At 51.4% G+C, this 20,829-nt stretch overlaps 1 protein-coding gene across 1 annotated transcript; it reads left to right on the plus strand.

Moving 5' to 3' along the window:
- The first annotated feature begins 3,048 nt into the window (after nt 1–3,048).
- On the plus strand, nt 3,049–17,424 carry Rnf207 (ring finger protein 207). Its single transcript, XM_041652249.1, has 17 exons — nt 3,049–3,239; nt 3,776–3,908; nt 5,977–6,121; nt 6,207–6,288; nt 6,361–6,436; nt 6,526–6,651; nt 6,911–6,957; nt 7,710–7,782; nt 7,857–7,925; nt 8,360–8,428; nt 8,525–8,622; nt 9,195–9,381; nt 9,520–9,705; nt 9,942–10,047; nt 10,273–10,390; nt 15,063–15,137; nt 16,184–17,424. The coding sequence occupies exons 1-17, from the start codon at nt 3,049–3,051 to the stop codon at nt 16,308–16,310; spliced, it is 1,908 nt and encodes a 635-aa protein (XP_041508183.1). The 3' UTR covers nt 16,311–17,424.
- Nucleotides 17,425–20,829: the final 3,405 nt, after the last annotated feature.

The following is a 20,829-nucleotide window of genomic DNA, read 5'->3' on the forward strand; positions in this document are numbered from 1 at the left end:
AGTCTATGTAGTCCTGGCTATCCTGGAACTCACTGTGTAGACCAGGTTGGCCTCAAGCTCAGAGATCCACCTGCTTCTGCATTCTGAGTGCCCCCACACCAGTTTAGAGCGTGCCTTTCTGTAGCTGGTGTAGTCAGGATATGGCCAGTGTCACAGACCTGGTCAGCTGACTCATCCACTCTAACCCAGAGTTTATCACTGGTTATTTGACTGCTGAGGAAGAGTTGAGTGTCCTTCACTTCCTCCACAGGGTTTGTATTTTTGGGGTAACAGCAGAGGATGCCAGGCTTTGGAGCCTTGCTTGGCCCAGTAAACTCAAGGGACACACCTTGCACATCTTAATCAGTAGCTTCCACGGGAACAAACCAGGAAAGAAAGCATCTAGTTATTTGACAAAAGAGACACTCTCTTTTTAGGTGGGGAAGAAGCAAGAGCAGCCAAGCAACCCATTATTTATGACTTCTTTCTGTGGCCGCATCTCATGTCACTGTGCTGGTCTGAAGACGTCCCCATAAGTCCCAGGCATTTGGATGCTTGGTCCCCGGCTGGCAGATGTTTGAGGAGGATCAGGGGAAATACGTCACCTGAGGGGTGATGTTTCAGAGGATGAGGACGTTATCTGCTCTGCCTGTGGTCCGAGACGTGCATTCCCTGTTGTCAGTGCCTTGCTCTCATCATGGACTTAACCATCGGGAACCGTAAATCCAATTCAACTTTGTGTGTGTGTGGGGGGGGGGGTTATTTTATCTATGGGTGTTTTGCCTGCATGTGTGTCTATGCACCATGTGTCTGGCTGGAGCCAGAAGAGGTAACACCTGTGGAACTGGAGTTATGAACACTTGTGAGCCACCTTGTGGTGCCAGGAATCCAACCCAAGTCCTCCGTAAGAGCCAGTATTGTTGTTGTTGTTGTTTTTCAAGACAGGGTTTCTCTGTGTAGCTCTGACTGTTCTAGAATAATAATAAGTAATAATAATAATAAATAAATAAATAAATCTTTTTTTTTAGATTTATTTATTATGTATACAACTTTCTGCCTCCATGTATGCCCGTACGCCAGAGGAGGGCACCAGATCTCATTACAGATGGTTGTGAGCCACCATGTGGTTGCTGGTTAAGAGCATTGCCTGCTCTTCCGAAGGTCCTGAGTTCAATTCTCAGCAACCACATGGTGGCTCACAACCATCTGTAATGGGGTCTGGTGCCCTCTTCTGGCCTGCAGGCATAACACAGACAGAATATTGTATACTAATGAATAAATAAATATTTTAAAAAATGAAATGTAAAGTTCTAGTCCTTGAAAGCTATTAGGATAATAAAGGAAGACAGGTTAATAGTTAGTCATCTATAACAATCAAACTTATAGTCATGTTAGGTATGTTTTCAAGGTTAGAGATATATTTTTTATTTATTTATTTATTTATTTATTTATTTATTATGTATACAATATCCTGTCTGTGTGTATGCCTTCAGGCCAGAAGAGGGCACCAGACCCCATTACAGATGGTTGTGAGCCACCATGTGGTTGCTGGGAATTGAACTCAGGACCTTTGGAAGAGCAGGCAATGCTCTTAACCTCTGAGCCATCTCTCCAGCCCTAGAGATATATTTTAAATAGATAGATGATCTTCAAACACTTCAGAGATCTTCAGAATATGGAATTTAAAATGTTTTAATAACAAAGATTTTCATGGCAGTGAGACACATCTGTTCCTGGCAGCACCAATCTACTTCAAAAGAAATGATGGGCATGGAAGAACCTCCAAAGGCACTTGCTGCCAGGCCTGATGACCCAAGTTCAATCCCAAAACCAAAAGGATGAGAGAACTGACTTCTTCAAGCTGCCCTGTCATCTCTACACACACACACACACACACACACACACACACACGCATGAATAACATAATATAAATTTTTCAGAAAGGAGAACAGGTAATTATACATAGAATTTGCTGCCTTCTGGCAAACTCCAGTTTATCTTTTTTTTTTCTTATGTACACAATATTCTGTCTGTGTGTATGTCTGCAGGCCAGAAGAGGGCACCAGACCTCATTACAGATGGTTGTGAGCCACCATGTGGTTGCTGGGACTTGAACTCAGGACCTTCGGAAGAGCAGGCAATGCTCTTAACCTCTGAGCCATCTCTCCAGCCCCTCTGGTTTATCTTTTAAAACCCAGCCACAGCTTTGGTCTCAACCTCCCACCCAAACCCACCCCTCTTTGAACATGGGGCTTTTCACAAGCATTGATCCATGCAAGTCTTAACCTATCATGCGGAGATCAAGTCAGGGAAGTCAGTAACTCGCCTGAGTACCACAACCCACTAAGGAAGGCCTAGGACCCCAAAGCGCACCCTCATCTGAACCTAAGTATGTTGTGGACCGTCTGCTGCTCTCTGGAGCCCCCAGCTGGCCATGGGGGAAATGGGGCTATGAAGACCCACTGTTCCCTCTCTGGTCCGGAGTCAGAGAGTTCCAGTTTAGCCCGGGAGGCCGCGTCCCTCTAACTGAAGATCCGGGAGCCCGGTGTCGGCTACCTTTGGTCTGTGCTCCAAACTCAAGGCGAGGTCTAGTGGCGTCTGGGACCCTCAGAGCGTGTTCTTCGGGGCTTTCTGGACACTGGGTCAAGCGGCGAGACTGCGGACCAGGCTCAGCAAAGCAGCAACACCTTGAGGAAGGAGCACTAAGGGACCTTAGTCGCGGTCACCCAGAGGACGTGGGGCGGAGAATTGCAAACGGTGGGAGGGAGAGAAGGTGGGAGAAGTGATAGAGGGGAGGAGGCACCGTTCAGCCTGCCGACCTGACCTTCTAGGGCCAACCACTCCCCGGCAGAGCCACAGCAGAAGGACTGTGAGAGAGGTGAGTGAGCGGTGGCAGGGCCCCTCTCCAACAGTCCGCCCCAACCCCGCCCTGCTGGGGCGCTACCGGCATTCCGGCATTCCAGCATCCCAAAGCTACTTGCTAAGTCTTGTCTAGGAGGGCTAGGTAGGAGGGAGGTGGTCTGGGCCCCAGGAATCCCAGTCATTGTCCTGAACTGTTCATCCACGCAAATGTCTGGAGCAATTTTTGCGCCTCTGGAGGGCCTGGGTACCTTGGATGCTGCGAGTGGCCATCCCCTCGTGTGTCCGCTGTGCCATGCACAGTATGAGCGCCCGTGCCTGCTGGACTGCTTCCACGACTTCTGCGCTGGCTGCCTGCGCGGACGGGCTACTGATGGCCGCCTGTCCTGTCCGCTGTGCCAGTAAGTGTCCCAAGCCCAGAGAGGGTGAAGCTGGCTCTCGTTCTGATTGAGAGGCCAAGTGCAGATGATGAGGTTCCAAGCTCAGGCTGAAGACGTGGGAACAATCCACTGTCATAAACGAACTTACTGGAACCACCCCAACCCCCCTGTAGCTTAGTCAGGTTAACAAAGGCAGAAGATCATTGCCACCAGCTTCCCAGAGTCAGGGTGCTAAGGTAGGGCTGGAGAAGACAGCCGCCCCTGATGTGGGGGCGTGTCCCAGAAATCTTAGGTTAACACCATTGCTAAATTAGCTCAAAATGTTCCAGTGAAGTGCTAGGGTCCACTCGGGTGACATGGCCTTTCCCATTGCAGTATGACGTCAGGCTTACACACACACTGGGTAGGGTGGGGACCTCAGGACAAGTTGGCTGCTGTATTTATAGCAGACCCCACCACCCTGACACTGCTATTTTTAGCTCTGGCCTGGAATGTGAAGGGTAGTGGGGACGGCTTCCTACAAGGGCGTCCAGATCTTGGCTGCAGCCTCTCTGCAGGCACCAGACCCTGGTGAAGGGTCCCAGTGGGCTCCCGCCAGTGGACCGGCTGCTGCAGTTCCTGGTGGATAGCTCTGGAGACGGTGTGGAGGCTGTGCATTGTGCCAACTGCGACCTGGAATGCAGCAAGCAGGTGAGGAAGTAGAGGGCAGTGGGTGCCAGATGGCATGGTCCCCAATGCTTACAGCATGCCCAGATGCACAACCCTGGTCCATCAGTGAAGTCTCCAGCCCCTCCCTGAGATCCCTCGGACTCCAACCGCGTCCCCATCATACATACGGGTCGGGAGACCAAGGTCCAGAAAAAAATGACTTGAGCCAATAACCAGATAGTGGCAGAGGCTGAGGCCATTCAATTTAGGGAGAGCTAACTTCAGGGTTCCCAGGTCAGGGTGGAGTTGTGAGCTGTCATGGGAGCTGTGGTTCGGTTGACAGGCCTGGGGGACCCTTAGGACCCCCTGCTACTTAAGCACATGTAAGTGGCTAAAGCTCACATGGTGTGCATCTGTAAATAGCTGGAGAGAGAGCGGGAGCTGAAGGCAAGGAAGGTTTCCAGCCCCGATGCAAAGGCAAGTAGAGTTGATGACCCTATGACAGGAAGGAAGCTCAGGGGCACACAGTCTCAAACCAGTGTGCTAAGCCAGAGCTGAGAAACCATTGCCCAGAACTAAAGACAACAGGTTGGAGGGGAGGGGGGCACTCTGAAGAAATGGCCTTGACTGTCGGTGTAAAGACTAAGAGGCTGGACTGGAGAAATGGCTCAGAGTTTAAGAGGTCCTGAGTTCAATTCCCAGCAATCACATGGGCTCTGTAATGGGATCTGGTGCCCTCTTCTGACCTGCAGGCAGACATGCAGATAGAACTGTATAATAAATAAATAAATGAAATATTTTAAAAATAAAAAGAGTAATAAAAAGAGTAAGAGGCTTTCAGGGCCAGAGAGATGGCTTAGTGGTTAAGAGCACTGGCTGTTCTCCCAGAGGACCCAGGTTCAATTCCCAGCACCTACATAGCAGCTCACAACTGTCTGTAACTCCAGTTCCAGGGGATCTGACACCCTCATGCAGACATACATGCAGGAAAAACGCCAAAACACATCAAATAAAGCTAATTTTTTAAAAAAAAAGAAGTAAGGTTTGCCAGATCAAAGTTCTAGTCACTGCCCTGGGCTGTACCCCCAGCCCTGGGACTGCCCCCGGAGTCCTTATACACGCCCCTACCCTCTGAGTTGTCACTTCAGGAGGCCAAGGACACCTGGATGGTCAGTGTGGTCATGAATAGTCTCTTCTCCTCCTGCCTTCTCCCACTGTCCCTGGCTCCCACACCCCCTGGGACTCGTGCCAGCCCTGTACACAGTTGGTTCCTGTTGGGGAGGAGGGGCTTGTAGGAGCCGGGATGATTGACATAGCCCAGGACCTATGATTTAGCCTAGTCTGCCAGGCTGGGGAAGGAAGATGTGCGGTGAGGCTGCCTGTGAGGCCGATGGTCAGGACCTGGCCAGGATGCACACCACCGTGTGGTAACTACTGAGAGTGTCACAGGGGCCTGATAGGCTTTACCATGCAGTTTCTGCCTTCCGTCTCTGGGAACTACGTTTCCAAGGCTCTGCCCAGTGTTCTGCCCTTCCTACACCCACTTGGTGTCTTCATCTTTTTATGTGTATGTGTGTTTTGCCTTACTGTATATCTGTGCACCAAGTGGGTGCTTTGTGTCCTCAGACGCCAGCAGAGGGCTTCGGCTCTTCTGGGACTGGAGTTACAGACGGTTGTGAGCGCCCGGAATTGAACCCCAGTCCTCTGGAAGAGCAGCCAGTGCTCTTAACTGCTGAGCTGTCTGTCCAGACCCAATGTCCTCATCTTAACTTGGGTGTATAAGGGTTCAGTGAAGAGGGGCAGGGAGGTGGCGCAGCACTGGAGAGCCCTTGCTGCCACGCCTGCAAGACATCAGTTTGATTTCCAGAACGCACAAGGTGGAAGAAGGGAACCAACTTCCATTCTCATGGCATGGCACTTGGGCACTCACCCCCATAAACAAGTGAATCAATGCATATAATTTTTAAATGTTAGAGAGTTCAGCTGCTGGGGACTGCTGGAAGGAGTTTAGCCGAGCCCCTTGGCAATGACACACGGTGGCTGTGGTTCAGCTGAGTCCAAGAACTCTGGCCCGAGGAGCAGGCGGCCTGAGCCAGCTCTCGGTCCCCAGGACGCAGAGACCACTTATTTCTGCAACACCTGCGGGCAGCCGCTGTGTGCACGCTGCCGCGAAGAAACACACCGCGCGCGCATGTTCGCAAGGCATGACATTGTAGCCCTGGGCCAGCGCCCCCGCGATGTGATCCAGAAGTGTCGTGAGTGAGGCACACCCCGGCCAGGGGTGGGAACCAGGTGGTCATGTCTCAGGGGCTCTCATCACCGCCCCCGCCCTCTCCGCAGCGCTCCATTCGGAGCCCTACATCATGTTTTCCACTGACAAGAAGTCGCTGCTATGCATCCGCTGCTTTCGGGACATGCAGGGGTGGGTAGTGGGAGCACGCAGGGAGTGGGCGGGGCGTGGGTGGAGCGGGTCTTATTAGCTGCCTCTCGGCAGGGAGAGCCGGGCCCACTGTGTGGACCTGGAGTCAGCATACGTGCAAGGTTGCGAGAGGCTGGAACAGGCAGTGCTGGTGAGAGGGGCAACCAGGGAGCTGAAGCAGGGTGGGGGTGGGAGCTGGGAGATCCTGGGAGAATGGGACTGAGACCCTGCTGTCCCCAGGCAGTGAAAGCTCTGCAGACAGCCACGAAGGAGGCCATCGCGCTGCTACAGGCCATGGTGGAGGAGGTGAGGCACAGCGCAACTGAGGAGGAGGCGGCCATCCACGCCCTCTTTGGCAGCATGCAGGTGAGAGGTGGGGTCAGTAATTTCCCAAGTACCTTCCCGGAGTGTACAGTGTAGGGCCAGGTGTTCCCTCAAATTGAGTTAATCACAGTTGCCTGGAGAGTTGCCAGAGGCTAGCCTAGTCTGGAGTTAGGTTGGTGGCAGGGTCGAGGACGCGTGTACAAAGGGTGACACTTAAGGTTCAGGTGCCCATGCCCCAAGGCGTTATGGTAGGAGATGACAAAGCCAGGTGTGCAGGTCAGTGATAGGCTATCTCTCCCAGGACAGGCTGGCCGAGAGGAAAGCTCTGCTGTTGCAGACCGTGCAGAGGTGAGTGATGGAGAAGTCCTTGTCCCCCTGCCCTTGACCTCCAGATACCCAGCTCTGAGCCTGAGCCTTGGTTGCCTTATGTGGTGGACAGGACACACAGGTGATTGCCATCAAAAGTGGGCAGGGTGTTGACAGAGAAGGAACTACAGAGAAGCAGCTGTGGTGGTGTGTGCCTGTAAGGGTAGCTCTTGGAAGGTAGTGATGGGAGGGTCAGGAGTTCAAGGCTAGCCTGGGCTACTGGAGACTCTGCTTTAACAATCAAAACAAAACAGAACAGAACTGAGGAGATGGCCGTCAGTAAAGGCCCTATCGCAGAAACACGTGGACCCAGAGCACATCCCCAGCACACACTTTAAACATGCAGTGGGCATGCCTATAATCTCAGCCCTGGGGAGGCAGAGACAGAGGATCCCTGGGGCTCACTGGTCACAGCCTAGCCAACTGGTGACCTCCAAGTTCAGTAAGAGACTGTCTTAAAAAATAAGGTGGTGGGTTATTGAGGAAGACGCCTGATGTAGAACTCTGGCCTCCATACGTACATGCATGCATAAATGTGTGCATATGCAATCTGACACACGGAACAGGCACACATGTGAATACAGAAACACCACACACACACACACACACACACACACACACACACACACACAGAAGCACTAGCAAAAAGGCAGGGCTGCAGAGTTGAAGATCCTGCAGGTGGGGCAGGCATCTGTTCCCCTGAGATCAAATAGCCTCGCCTGCCCTTCTCCCAGCCAATATGAAGAGAAGGACAAAGCCTTCAAGGAACAGCTTGCCCACCTGGCCTCCTTGCTACCCACCCTACAGGTAAGGGTTGAGGGTGTGTAGGGCTGGACACCCCAGCCCATAGTCCAAGCCCTGAGCATGGCACCCTCCTTCAGGTTCACCTGGTCATCTGTTCATCCTTCCTCAGCTTGGCCAGCAAGGCTGAGTTTCTGGACCTGGGTTATGTGAGTGTCTCCAGCTCTTTCAGGACCCTCTCTTCCCACCTAGAGTCCGTCCTGCATATAGGGTCCCTGTCTCACATCACTGCAGGCATGACGGGGGGGGGGGGGGTCCTCTGGACGTCTCTTCCCCTCCATTACAAGCTCTTTGGGGCTCAAGTGAATGAATACCTTTTAAAAGGGCAACGCACACAAGCCTCCATCCCACCAAACTGCGGTGTTTGTCTGCGGGAGCTACACCTCCCTTCTTAAGGATGTGGGCGGTGCCTGTGTATGGACCAGTCCTAGAGGAGGGTTGAAGCACCAAAAGAGAGACAGATGAAATGACAGACTAGCCCCAGAGCCTTGAATTCTCCATTTCTCTCTCCCGCCCTGGCTATCACCTCCTGTCACACCCCCACCCCACCCCACCCTTGTCCTGAGCTCTTCCCCCATGACAGGAGCTGATGGAGAGGCTGCAAGGCGTCGTCACGCGCCCGCATCGCCTAAGACCGGCTCAGAGCAGCAAGGTGCGCAGGCCTGGGGTCGGGGGTCTGGGGTCGGGGGTCTGGGCCCGGAGACACCGAGGCAGGGGAGAGCCGCTCATGACCCAATCTCCGGTCCAGATAGCCAGCGATCACCGCGCAGAATTTGCGCGCTGTCTGGAGCCGCTGCTGCTTCTGGGGCCCCGCAGAGCCGTGTCCACCGTGGGCGTCGCCAACACGTGAGCCCTAACCAGGAGGCCGGGTGGCCGGGAGGGATCACCGAAAAGGCTCCGCACCACCCTTCCCTACTAAGTCCGACGAGTCTGAGAGGGAGGGAGAAACAAGAAAGCCCTTGAGGACGCTGGGGCAGGAAGCCCCAGACAACTGAGAGGAGAGACTGGGCGCTCTTCAGCTCCACAGTGTCCTCCAGCAGGCTGGGCAGGACGCTCTCTGGGTGCGGAGTCACTGTGAATCAGACTTCCCCACTCGGTTGAAAGCAAGCGTCTCCTCGGAGGGGTTAGAAGTAGTGAAATCGGCGTGTGGGTCCAAGAGAGACCACTTCTTAGTTCAGATCTGAGACATGGGAGTGAGCCATACCTAGTTGTGCCCAGATCCAACCTGGATGGGAATCCTTTCAGAAATCACTTCATTAAGTGGGTGCTCTTACCTTGTCCTTGCCTGGGGCCCTTGAGAGCTTCCAGGAGTCTACCCTGTAGTTGGGTTGAGGGGACAGTGGCTCCCTGAGCAGCCAAGGGTGTTAGGGGAAGGGAAGACCGGTCTGCTACCCTATGCAGACTGGCTCTCTCCACAGGTTGGCGGGGAGCTCAAGCCCCAAGGTGCTGAAGACACCCAGCTGTCTCTCCCCAGTGGGAAAGATGCCAGGGTCACCTGTCCAGAAACCCTCACCCCACCGTTCCATCAGCACGAAGGTGCTCTTGGCTGAGGGCGAGGACACACCCTTCACAGAGCACTGCCGACATTATGAGGATTCCTATCGGGTGAGGGGGCTGGGCTTCAGCAGGGTTGTGAGGTCCCACCCCTTCCTCACTAAGATCCAGTTGTTGGGGGGGGAGCAGAGGAGAGGACTTGAAAGACACTGCTCCACTGGTGGGTTCCATGCCCCACTTCTGCAACAGGGTCTGCAGGTTGAGGTGCAGAACCTGAAGGACCAGGTTCAGGAATTACACCGAGACCTCACCAAGCACCACTCACTCATCAAGGCGGAGATCATGGGGGACATCCTACACAGGTCCCTGCTGCTGGACACACAGATTGCTTCTGAGTATGCCTCCATGGAAGGCATGAGAGCAATCTTCCAGGAGGTAACCTCCCCCAGAGTTCTACCTAGCTTCCTGCAAAGGCACGTGGCCACTCCAAGGCAGGAAGGGGACAGCACAGTGCCTGGCATGGTGCTCTGCCAGACCCTCATGCTGTGGGTTCTGTGCCTGGAGAAATGTGAACCAGAGTGATGTGTGTGGCTGTACGGCTCCCGGAGCAGAAACACCCTCAGTGAAATTCCTCCTCCCCACCTCAACCAGCATTGCCACTCTTCTTTCAGATTTGGGAGGACTCCTACCAACGAGTAGCTACCCAGCAGGAGATTTATGAAGGTCCCCGGCAGTGGCTGCTCAACGTTAATCCACATTCGAGAGGGGAGGGAGCCGGTCAGCCACTAACCGCGCATGCGTATCACCTGCTCTCTTTCCCCTAGCGTTTGGCTTGGCTCTCACACCTGCTTTGGAGGGTAGCAGCCAGTGAGTGGGGTCTCCACACCATAAGCTGCTCCTTTTGATCACAGAGGTCATTGGCAGTTGGGATCTCTAGATGGTACCAAACTTAGGCGCGGGGGTCTAACACCAACAACCAACACTTTGACATTGGCTTCACAGCCCAGCTCCATGACCTTCTCCAGCTGAAGCAGGAGAATGCCTACCTGACCACCATCACTAAGCAGATCACGCCCTACATCCGCTCCATTGCCAGAGTGAAGGAGCAGCTGGAGCCCAGGTGAGAATGTGTGTAATGTGTGTGTGTGTGGGGGGAAGGTGATGTGGGGGGGAGCCAGCATAAGCTGGCAGGTTCTTGCAGACCAGGTACTAGAATCTGCAAGTCTGCCAAGGAAGTGGCGGTGCACTCTAGAGGCTGGGGCAGGAGGATGGATCACCGTGAGCCTGGTGTTAGACTTCTACTTAGCCAGACTTCATCTCAAACAAAATAAAGACTCCCCCAAAAATGGTAACTGAGCAGACTGAGACCCTTCTAAATACAAGCTAGCCCTTCAACCCTCAGGACATCAGATCAGGAGAAACTTGAACTGTCATGTGAGTCTTCTGTAATCCCAGCAACCTCATCAGCTCAAGGCTGACCAGCCGGGTGTGGACCAGACCCTCTCAGGCACAAGAGTGTTATGAGCAATCCAGACTGGGTGGTGCAGACCTGTTACCTCGGCTAGTCATGCCTCGCATGAGTGAGACCCTGGGTTCGGCGGAGTGAAGTGTTGACTACAGATGTGTGGAATCCAGGGGCCCTGCCTGTCTCCTGGGCCCTCCCACTTCCTGTTTGGTAGAGCCCATGTTCCAGCTAGAGTGTGAATTACTTCTGGAGTGAGGTCTGTGTCCAGACAGCATGGATCAGAAAATTCTTTCTATTCTCCCTCACACTTGACCAATAGTTCGAGTTTTAAATTCTGGATTTGAGATTCTAGACTGGAAAGAATTGTGCTTTGGAGGTGGGGGCTTTATTCCTTCCAGTTGCCGGGGATGTCCCCAAGCCAGCTGAGTTCTTCTGATCCCTACCCCTTACTGTGACCTACTACTCTTCTTGGAAGCTTGCAGACTTCTGTCTTGCCCATGTCTTGAATTTCACACAATGAGGTGTTTCTAGCCATGGGATGGGTGACAATGGTTTCTCTCAATCTGGGAATTCCTATCTTTTGGTTTGGGATTTGGAATACTCTTTAAAATCAATTGCTGGCTTGACTGAGTCTTTATTTAGTGTCCCTATGATGGGACACAGGCCCTCCACCTGAGTCTCTTTTTAGTGTCCCTATGATGGGACACCAGCCCCCACTGTACCATCTCTCTTTGCTGTGCACTTTCTGGACATTTCCTTCCTTCCTTTCTTCCTTTCCTTCCTTCTTTCTTTTTTTGATTTTTTAAAAATATTTATTATGTATACAATGTTCTGTCTTTGTCTATGCCTGCAGGCCAGAAGAGGGCACCAGACCCCATTACAGATGGTTGCGAGCCACCATGTGGTTGCTGGGAATTGAACTCAGGACCTTTGGTAGAGCAGGCAATGCTCTTAACCTCTGAGCCATCTCTCCAGCCCCCTGTTTTTGATTTTTTATTAAGCTCTACATTTTTCTCTGCTCCCCTCCCTGCCTCTCCCCTCCCCTTTAACCCTCCCCCAAGGTCCCCATTTTACTCCCAATTTACTTGGGAAATCTTGTCTTTTTCTACTTTCTACTTGCCATGTATGCCTCTCTTAGGGTCCTCATTGTTGTCTAGGTTCTCTGGGATTGTGATTTGTGGGCTGGTTTTCTTTGCTTTATGTTTAAAAACTACTTATGAGTGAGTATATGTGGTAATTGTCTTTCTGGGTCTGGGTTACCTCACTCAAAATGATATTCTCTAGCTCCATCCATTTTCCTGCAAAATTCAAGATGTTATTTTTTTTCTGCTGTGTGCTCCATTGTGTGAATGTACCACATTTTCCTTATCCATTCTTTGGTCAAGGAGCATTTAGGTTGTTTCCAGGTTCTGGCTATGACAAACAATACTGCTATGAACATAGTTGAGCACATGTCCTTGTGGCACAATTGAGCATCCTTTGGATATATACCCAAAAGTAGTACTACTGGGTCTTGAGGAAAGGTGTTTCCTAATTTTCTGAGAAATTGCCACACTGCCATCCAAAGGGGCTGTACCAGCTTGCATTCCCACCAGCAATACAAGAGTGTTCCCTTTTCCCCATAACTTCTCCAGCATAAGTTGTCATCAGTGGTTTTGATCTTGGCCATTCTTACAGGTGTAAGATGGAATCTCAGAGTTGTTTTGATTTGCATTTCTCTGATGACTAAGGATGTTGAGCATTTCCTTAAGAGTCTTTCAGCCATTTTAGATTCCTCTGTTGAGAATTCTGTTTAGGTCTTTACTCCATTTTTTTATTGAATTATTTGTTCTTTTGGTGACCAATTTCTTGAGTTCTTTGTATATTTTGGAGATCAGACCTCTGTCTGATGTGGGGTTGGTGAAGATCTTTTCCCATTCTGTATGTTGTTGTTTTGTCTTGTTGACCGTGTCCTTTGCTTTATAGAAGCTTTTCAGTTTCAGGAGGTCCCATTAATTGTTTCTCTCAGTGTCTGTCCTACTGGGGTTATATTTAGGAAGTGGTTCCCTGTGCCAATGTGTTAAGTGTACTTCCCACTTTCTCTTCTATGAGGTTCAGTGTAGCTGGGTTTATGTTGAGGTCTTTGATCCATTTGGACTTGAGTTTTGTGCATGGTGATAGATATGGGTCTATTTTCATTCTTCTACATGTTGATATCCAGTTATGCCAGCACCATTTGTTAAATATGCTTTCTTTTTCTGGACATTTTCTTACATTTCTTCCAGTCTTCCTGTTGATCTTGGTAGTTTTTCTTTCCCTTTTTGGCTGGATATGGTGCTTGCACACTTGTAATGCCAGCACTCAGGAAGCAGAGGCAGGCAGATCTCTGTGAGTTTGAGGTCAGCCTAGTCTACATGGCAAACTCCAGGCCAGTCAGGATTACACCATGGACTTAATCTCCAAAAAAATATTTACTATTTTGTGTCTGTGTGCATGTATGTGTAAGCACACAGTGTGCCACGCGGAGCACGTGTATGTGTAAGCACACATTGTGCCACGCGGAGCACATATCGAGGAAAGAGGACAATTTGCAGGAGTCATTATTTTTGTTGTTTGTTTTCAAGACAAGGTTTCCTGGAGCTTTGCAGCCTGTCCTGGAACTCACTCTGTAGACCAGGCTGGCCTCGAACTCACAGAGATCCACCTGCCTCTGCCTCCTGAGTGCTGGGATTACAGGGGTACGCCACCACCGCCCAGCTTCAGGAGTCATTTCCATGGGTTCTGGGATTTGAACTTAGGTTCTCCTGCTTGAAAGCAGACCCCCATCTTTGTTTTGACTTTCCAGTCCCCTCTGTTCCTAGCTCCTGCTGTTTCCTGGGGGATTCTCTTGGCACTTGAGGCTGAGTGAAAGGCTTTGATTTCTTCAGATAACTTCCCCTAAGGCCGGCTTCCTGCGTTAGTCTTTGTCCAGATGCCTATTTTCCGTGCTGCAGATACACTCAGCAGAAGGCGGGCAGGGCACGCTTGGGGACGCCTCCAAGGCCTGCAGCGTGCAGGCAGGTCTTCTTGTTTCTAACCTGCCACTGTCAGATTTTGGTGCTTTTCCAGTTTCCTTCCTGGGAGGCTCCTCCCAGGGCACATCCCAGGCATTCCTCACCTTCCATTCTCTCCTTAAATGACTGGTTCCATTCCCCTGGGCTCTCTCTCTCTCAGCCCAACCTTGGGCGCTCCAAGCATGTGCCCCACGTAGAGCTAACCCACCGTAGTAGCCGCAGTCAGAGAACTTTAAAGTGAGGTTAAAGTTAGAGGCTTTAAAGTGAGGTGACCGCCGTGTCCCCTAGCGTCCTGTGCTTCAGACTCACCGACAGCTACATCCTTCCTGGTGACTTTCTGGTTAGGGCGTCTAAGGCCCCTCAGCTCAGCAGTGGACAACAGAACTCTGGACACAACCCCACCACACCCAACTCCTTATCTTGGTCGATGGCATCACATGATGTTGAACCCTGGGGGGCCAAGTTGATTGCTTTTCTCACGTGTTCCCTTTCTGTTTGGATTTGTTTTTCGAGACAAGGTTTCTCCGTGTAACCCTGGCTGTCCTGGAACTCACTCTGTAGACCAGGCTGGCCTTGCCTGCCCCTGCCTCCCAGGTGCTAGAATTAAAGGCATGTACCACCAGCACCTGGTCCCTTGTTCCCATTCTTAACCCATCCCAAGACCCCAGACCAAACTTCTCCTTTTCAGCCTGCTTACTCTGTGACTTGTGCCTTTGCCTTTCTCCACGTCAACCTGCTGTGCCCTTCAACATACCCCACAGCGTTTTTAAGTGGTCTGCAACTCCCATACCAGGGCGTGGCAGCACTCCACGGCCCGTCCCTGCCCACCTCTGTCAGACCCTGCAACACGCTGGCCACAGTGGCCTTCCGGTCCCCTGGGGCATTTGCACTAGCTCCTGCTTCTGGGCGAGCCTCGGTCTGCAAGCTTTGTGCTCCACGTTGTCTCATGGGGCCTCATCACTAAGGTCAGCAGAAAGGCTTCCCCACACTGCCAACTAAAATAAACCCAGTGGGCTGTCACTCCACGCCACCTGGCCCCATTGTTTGTTCCCTGAGGTGTCTCCTTTGGCCAGCAGATAGCTTGTAAAAGCCAGGCCTAACCAGGGCCTGCATGCTACTGTGGCCAGTGGCTCTGACAAACCATACGAGGCCTGGCAAATTGTCCTAGAACAAGGGAAGTGTTGGGTGTGCCCTGGAAGGTCTGCTACCTTGCGGTTTTGGTACAGTGTGAGTTTAAGGCCACCAGCAGGGACTTTGCTGCCCTCAAGCAGTCTATACTGGTTCCTCTCACCCAGATTCCAGGTACCTGTGGATGAGCACACGGAGCAGAATGTGTACGATGATGCCATGGACAGTGAGACCTCAGCCAGGTAAAACAGCTTCTTTCCAACAGGAGCCAGGTGACAAACAAAAGTGTGGGCAGAGGATGAGCACTAAAGTGAGATCCTGTCTTAAAAGAAACAACTAAACACACACACACACACACACACAAACAAAACAAACATACCTTCCAGTAATTCACCAAAATGACAAACGTGAAGGACAGAGAGGCCCTGATCTGTTTCACAGGCCTTTGGGGAACATGAAGCTGTTCCTTTGGCCACATAGAACCAATTTACAAGGGTGACGTAGTCATCAATGAGATGGGCACTGTTCAAAAAGGAAGACCTTGTAATCAAGCAAATTAAGGGCAAGGTTCTTATAGAGATTACCACATCAGGAAGAAAGGAAGCCAAAGGAGCCTGAGCTCACCTGCAGCACTGGCCGGCTGCTCCCACAGCACTCTGTGAGAACTTGGAGAAAGCCTGGGCAGCTAGAGCCAGTTCCCTGTGACGACTTAGTGTACAAAGAGAAATAAAAGACCTAGGCCATAAAAGAGAAACGGGCTGGGGAGATGGCTCAGGTATAAAATGCTGTCATCTACTGGAGAGGTAGAGACAGGAGGACCCCTGGGGCTGGCAGGGCACCATCAAAGCCTAGCGAGACAGAGGTAGGGCTGCTGGGAACCAGAGTGGGTTGTATAGTGACTTTAAGGCCAGTTAGGGCCACACTGCAACCTAGAAACACCAAAAGAAAACAAAAAACCATTGGGAGGAAGAGGCCTTGTATTCAGAGTTGGGAGATGGAGAGCTGCCTAGAACCAGCGTGTTGAAGGCAGAGCATAGGTCTCACCCTTCCACACAAAGATGTGCTTAGGATAGCCCCAGCTCACAGGCCACCAGTCTGAGCTGTTAAAAGACTTAACTAGTAACAGCCACAGCCATCACCTGGGGCGAGACTCCCACTAGAGGCGGCAGAGCTCTCTCCAGGGGCACACTTCTGTGGAAAGGTCTTCCAATATGAAAGCTACCAGAATGGATATAGTGGGGATTGGGGGGGAGTGAAGCCATCTGGCTCACATCAAACTGTTCCTTAGGATCGACCCAGGGAGCATCACTGAGAAGAGAGAGAGGGCATCTGAGCCCCATGGAAGCAGCTGGGCCCTGAGCATCCTCCCAGAAGGGCCCCCATTAAAGAACCAAGACCACCCCAGACCCAAGTAGGAAACCAGAGATGAGGGACGGCAAGGTGGCTCAGGACCCAAAGCAGCTTGCTACCAAGCCTGACCACCTGGACCGCCATGGCGTAAGGAAAGAGCTAATTTCCACACACGTTCACAATCAAGAAGCAACGGGAAAGCTCTCAATGAGGACGGCATCACCACAAGAGGTAGCAGCTTAGTAACTGGGTCCTAGTGAGCTGCGCCCAGGTGTTGGCTTTCTCAGGACTGGCACGCAGGCTCCAGACATGGCTGCTCTTTCAGAGGACCCGGGTTAGGATCCCATCACCCGCATGGTGCTCACGATCACCTGTAACTCCAGTTCAGGTGAACTGATGCCCTCTTCTGGCCTCTGTGGGTACCACATGCATGTACTGCAGACATGTGTGCAGGTAAAATACATAAAATAGTAAAATACACATAAAATATATCTTAAATTTAAGCTGGGGCAAAGAACAGCATGTACCACCGCCACCTGATTTATTTGTTATGCCTTTCATCCCAGCACTCGGGAGGCAGAGGCAGACAGGTGTTTGTGAGTTAAAGACCAGCTTGTTCTAAAAAGGAGTTCCAGGACAGCCAGGGCTACACAGAAACCCTGTCCGGGGCGGGGGGGATTTAAGCTGCATGACCCAAAATTGAAGTTTTGGAGACTAAATGATGCCATTATAGTCACGTTTTTAACAGCAAATGTTGCTTTTATGTGCCAGAGAGACGGGCCCCTCACACAGACACAATTACATGGATACCATGCGCTGCTGTCTCAGGGGCCAGGGGAATTTATCACTCTAGGTCGCTAGAGTGGTGGCTCTCAACATGTGGATGGGGACCCCTTTGGGGTTGCATATCAGATATCCTGCTACCATATATTTACATTATAACTCTTAACAGTAGGAAATTAGTTATGAAGCAGCAATGAAATAATTTTATGGTTGGGGGTCACCACAACATGAGGAACTGTATTATAAAGGGCCGCAGCATTAGGAAGGTTGAGGACCACGGTGCTAGGGGCAGGAATTCAAGAGAGCCAAGGAGTCAAAACACACGTCATTTAATGCTGGTGGTGCTGAGCTGTCCTCCAGACACCGTTATCACGTGTGGCTTCTGCACCCTACACAGTGACGCTTGTCTGGAGTGAAATCAAGTTCTGTTTTATTTAAGAATTAGAAAGAATAATCAGTATCTGTGAAAGAAAATCCCATTTAATATATTTAAATAAACATTTCTGTGTGTAAAAAGAAGAGTACAGTAATTACTCCACAATTCCCCCGCCTTGCCATGGGTCAGACAAGCTGCCTCCACTCACTTAGGATGAGCAGGGGCAACCTTCCCAGAGCTGTGCAGCTGCTCACCCACTGGGAAGGCCGAGGGCTCTAACCTTGCTGCCACCAGGAGAGTGGAGCTACCTAAGGCAGGGAGATGTGGGAAGAGGAAGACTCACTGGCTGTTTTGAGGAGGCAACCTAGGAGTTTGGGCCGAACCCTCAGGGACCGGATGCCAAATATGGCCTCCCTGATACACCAGCCCCCAAGTTAGCAGCTACGAGGAGAGAAGGAATAAAATGTATCTCCAAGGCGCACGCAGCAGCTCCCACTGAGGCCACCACTGTTTGTTTTCTCATCTGCAATCTGCCACCCCTGCTTGTAACGGCTACGGGGCCTCCTGAGTGCTTCCATGATTGCCAAGTAGCCTTTTCTCTCTGTGGTACCCACTCGCCACCCAAGAACTTCTGCAACTAGACAAGTCAACCTCCTGACAGTTCCCTAATCTGTGAGAGCCCTAGGACACGGGGGCCTGTCTGATCCCTGAAAAGCCTCATTAGCCTGATTCTCTGCCACCACCTGTCGCTGCTGCATCTATAAAGTTAAGGATAATCTGCAGACCAGCAGCAGGGAAAGCGATCACCTGCCAAATCTACCATATAGGGGCTCATAGTTGGCTGCGCACCATTGACTTCCACCCTAGGAGTGCCGAGAGGGTGGGCCTGCTCTTCCTGCACTCACACCCTTGGAATCACCCCTTAAAAACACAACCCCAAGTCTCCTAGGGTGCGGTGATCCCACGGCATGGGCTCCCTCCTGACTGCTCTCAAGTTGAGCTTTCCAGCCTCTGGCAGGTGGAGGGTGACGTCAAATGCCAACATTCAGCCTTTCTACCCACAATGCCAAGGGCTGTCATTAGCTGCTCTCCATCCATCAAAAAGACAACTTCATGGCCCTCAAGGGGAATGGAGGTTGGAGCCAGCCCAGCCCAGATGCATGGAGAGCGAGCTGGGTCTGACCGCCAAACAGCCATCCTCTCCCGTTTGCAGCCGGTTGAGCGGGGTGGGATTCAGGAGGTGTGCTCCGGCTCTATCATATTTCAAAAGTGAGTATTGCTGTCCTGCCATGGTTATTCCTGGGCAGCTTGGTGTGGATAATAGCTATGGCTGCCATAGAAGCTCTGCAGGCCTCAGGAAGTCCTGGTCTCATGCTAGTAACTGGCAAACCTCTAAGCCTCTTTGGTATATAGAACAAAAAGAAAAGAAAAAATGAAAATTAAGCCATGTAATCTAAAAATAAATTACTTCTGGGCTGACTAAATGTCTTTTGAGTATACATCAGCTATCTTCAGTTAACACAGAGAAACCACGTTCTCATACTGCGAGATTTCATTATGCCATTTGGCTCACCTAAGCATTAAACCATCTGACACTGGGGGGCAGAATTGGGGAACATGACGTGAAACTCCCATGAGTCAATAAAGAAGTTAAAGAAAAAAGAGAAAAGGAAAATCAAAATGTTTTAAGGAAGAACAGAGGCTTTGGGAAAAGGCAGGGACGTGGAAGTTGAGGGCTGGGGTTAAATATGATAAATATACAATAGACAACGAAACTGCGAAAGAATTCATGAAACCTCTCTCACCTTAAAATAAAATCAACCGGACACCATTGGAAGTCCTCACAACACCCCTGTGAGGTAGGCGATCCTGGCCCCATCCCACTGATGGGGAGGCCTAAGCAGGGAAGGGCGAGGTGGAGACGGAGTAGCGCTCTGGCCACAGACCCACCGCCTCCACCGTCACTTGGTCAGGGCCACTGCAGGCTCTGGAAGTGGTCTTGGGGCTCTGGCCTCTTAGGAAGTCAATCTTCCTGGCAGTTCACGCAGGCCCAAGCAGAGCAACGAATAAGGCCAAGAGCACTTCCAGCTGGCTGAATTCCCCGCTCTGCTTGCTTCCTGGGCTTCCTAAGGTGACTGACCAGGGCACAAGTTTTTGAGGTTTCTGGATTCTCAGTTTTGGTGGAGGAGGTTTGGGGGGGGGGGTCACCTCCCTATTGATGGAACGCCTGTCTATTATGGCAAGAACAGGCTGGAATTCCCCAATTTACACAGCCCCCAAGGTTTTGCAGCTCTGGCTGAATGCTACATGATACTAACTCCTACTGGACTGTCCCTCCTTGTCTGACAAGGTCCTAGGATATATCTCAATACTGAGCACCCCATCCATATTAACCCTAACAACCCTCTTGGCCAGAGCACCCACCACGGCCCATTCCTCCAGCTGCTGAGTCTCCATGCCACATCTGCAGGCCCACCAGCACCCTATCCTGCATTTACTTCTCGCCAGCCACACAAGCCCATTATCTCTGCTGAGACAGAGAACACCAACCCTGCCTTGGCATGGTCAACGAACATTTCCCTCCTGCTGTACTGCTATGATGTGGTTCCCAAAGATATGCCACCACTGCCAACAGCAAGTCCCAGCGCAGCACCCACTTTGTGGGTCCCACTGGCTTCAAGGTTGGCATCAGTTACCAACCCCACACTGGGGTACCTGGTGGAGACCCAGCCTAGGTACAGCAAGCTGCCAGCGTGCTTCACACCACGGCCACTGCAGCCTGGACTTGCCTGACCTAGTGTTTGCCAAGGGTGCGTCTGTGCACTGGTGTGCTTGAGGCCTGGGAGGACAGAGCTGTACCAGGGGACTCCCAGAAGGCTAGACTGAATGCCGGGAATACTAAGTATCCACCTTGGCAACCCTGTGATGTGATGTGTCAGTTAACAATGTCTCTGCTCAGAGGTACATGGGGGAAGGAACCAGGAACGTTGTAAAGTATGAGAACCTGGCTGAGCACAGCACTGAGCAGGCCCATCTGGATCCTGGTGGACGGCAGGGAAGCGAGGTACACCGGCAGCATGTCTACTATCAAAACCAAGCATTAGCTGACACACGGAAATGTCCAGTTTGTCTCCTGTTTGTTGGATACATAAGACTCTTTACATCTGAGTGGAAGCTTGGAGGAAACATATAAAACCCCCAGTCTGGAAGGACCTCACATCCAGACCAGGTCCGATTAATCGAGGGCTGCACTGTTGTCGGGGCTTCTGTCTTGCCTGGTTTCCAGTTGTTAAGTCACAAAGAAATCACACAGATGTCTACATTAGTTATAAACTGACTGGCCTAGTATCTCAGGCTTCTTATTAACTCTTACAACTTATATTAGCCCATTATTCTTATCTGTATTAGCCACATGGCTCAGTACC

This window comes from Microtus oregoni, unplaced genomic scaffold (genome assembly GCF_018167655.1).
Source record: "Microtus oregoni isolate MIOR12 unplaced genomic scaffold, Mior012 000005F_ref0000423, whole genome shotgun sequence".
NCBI classification, from domain to species: domain Eukaryota; kingdom Metazoa; phylum Chordata; class Mammalia; order Rodentia; family Cricetidae; genus Microtus; species Microtus oregoni.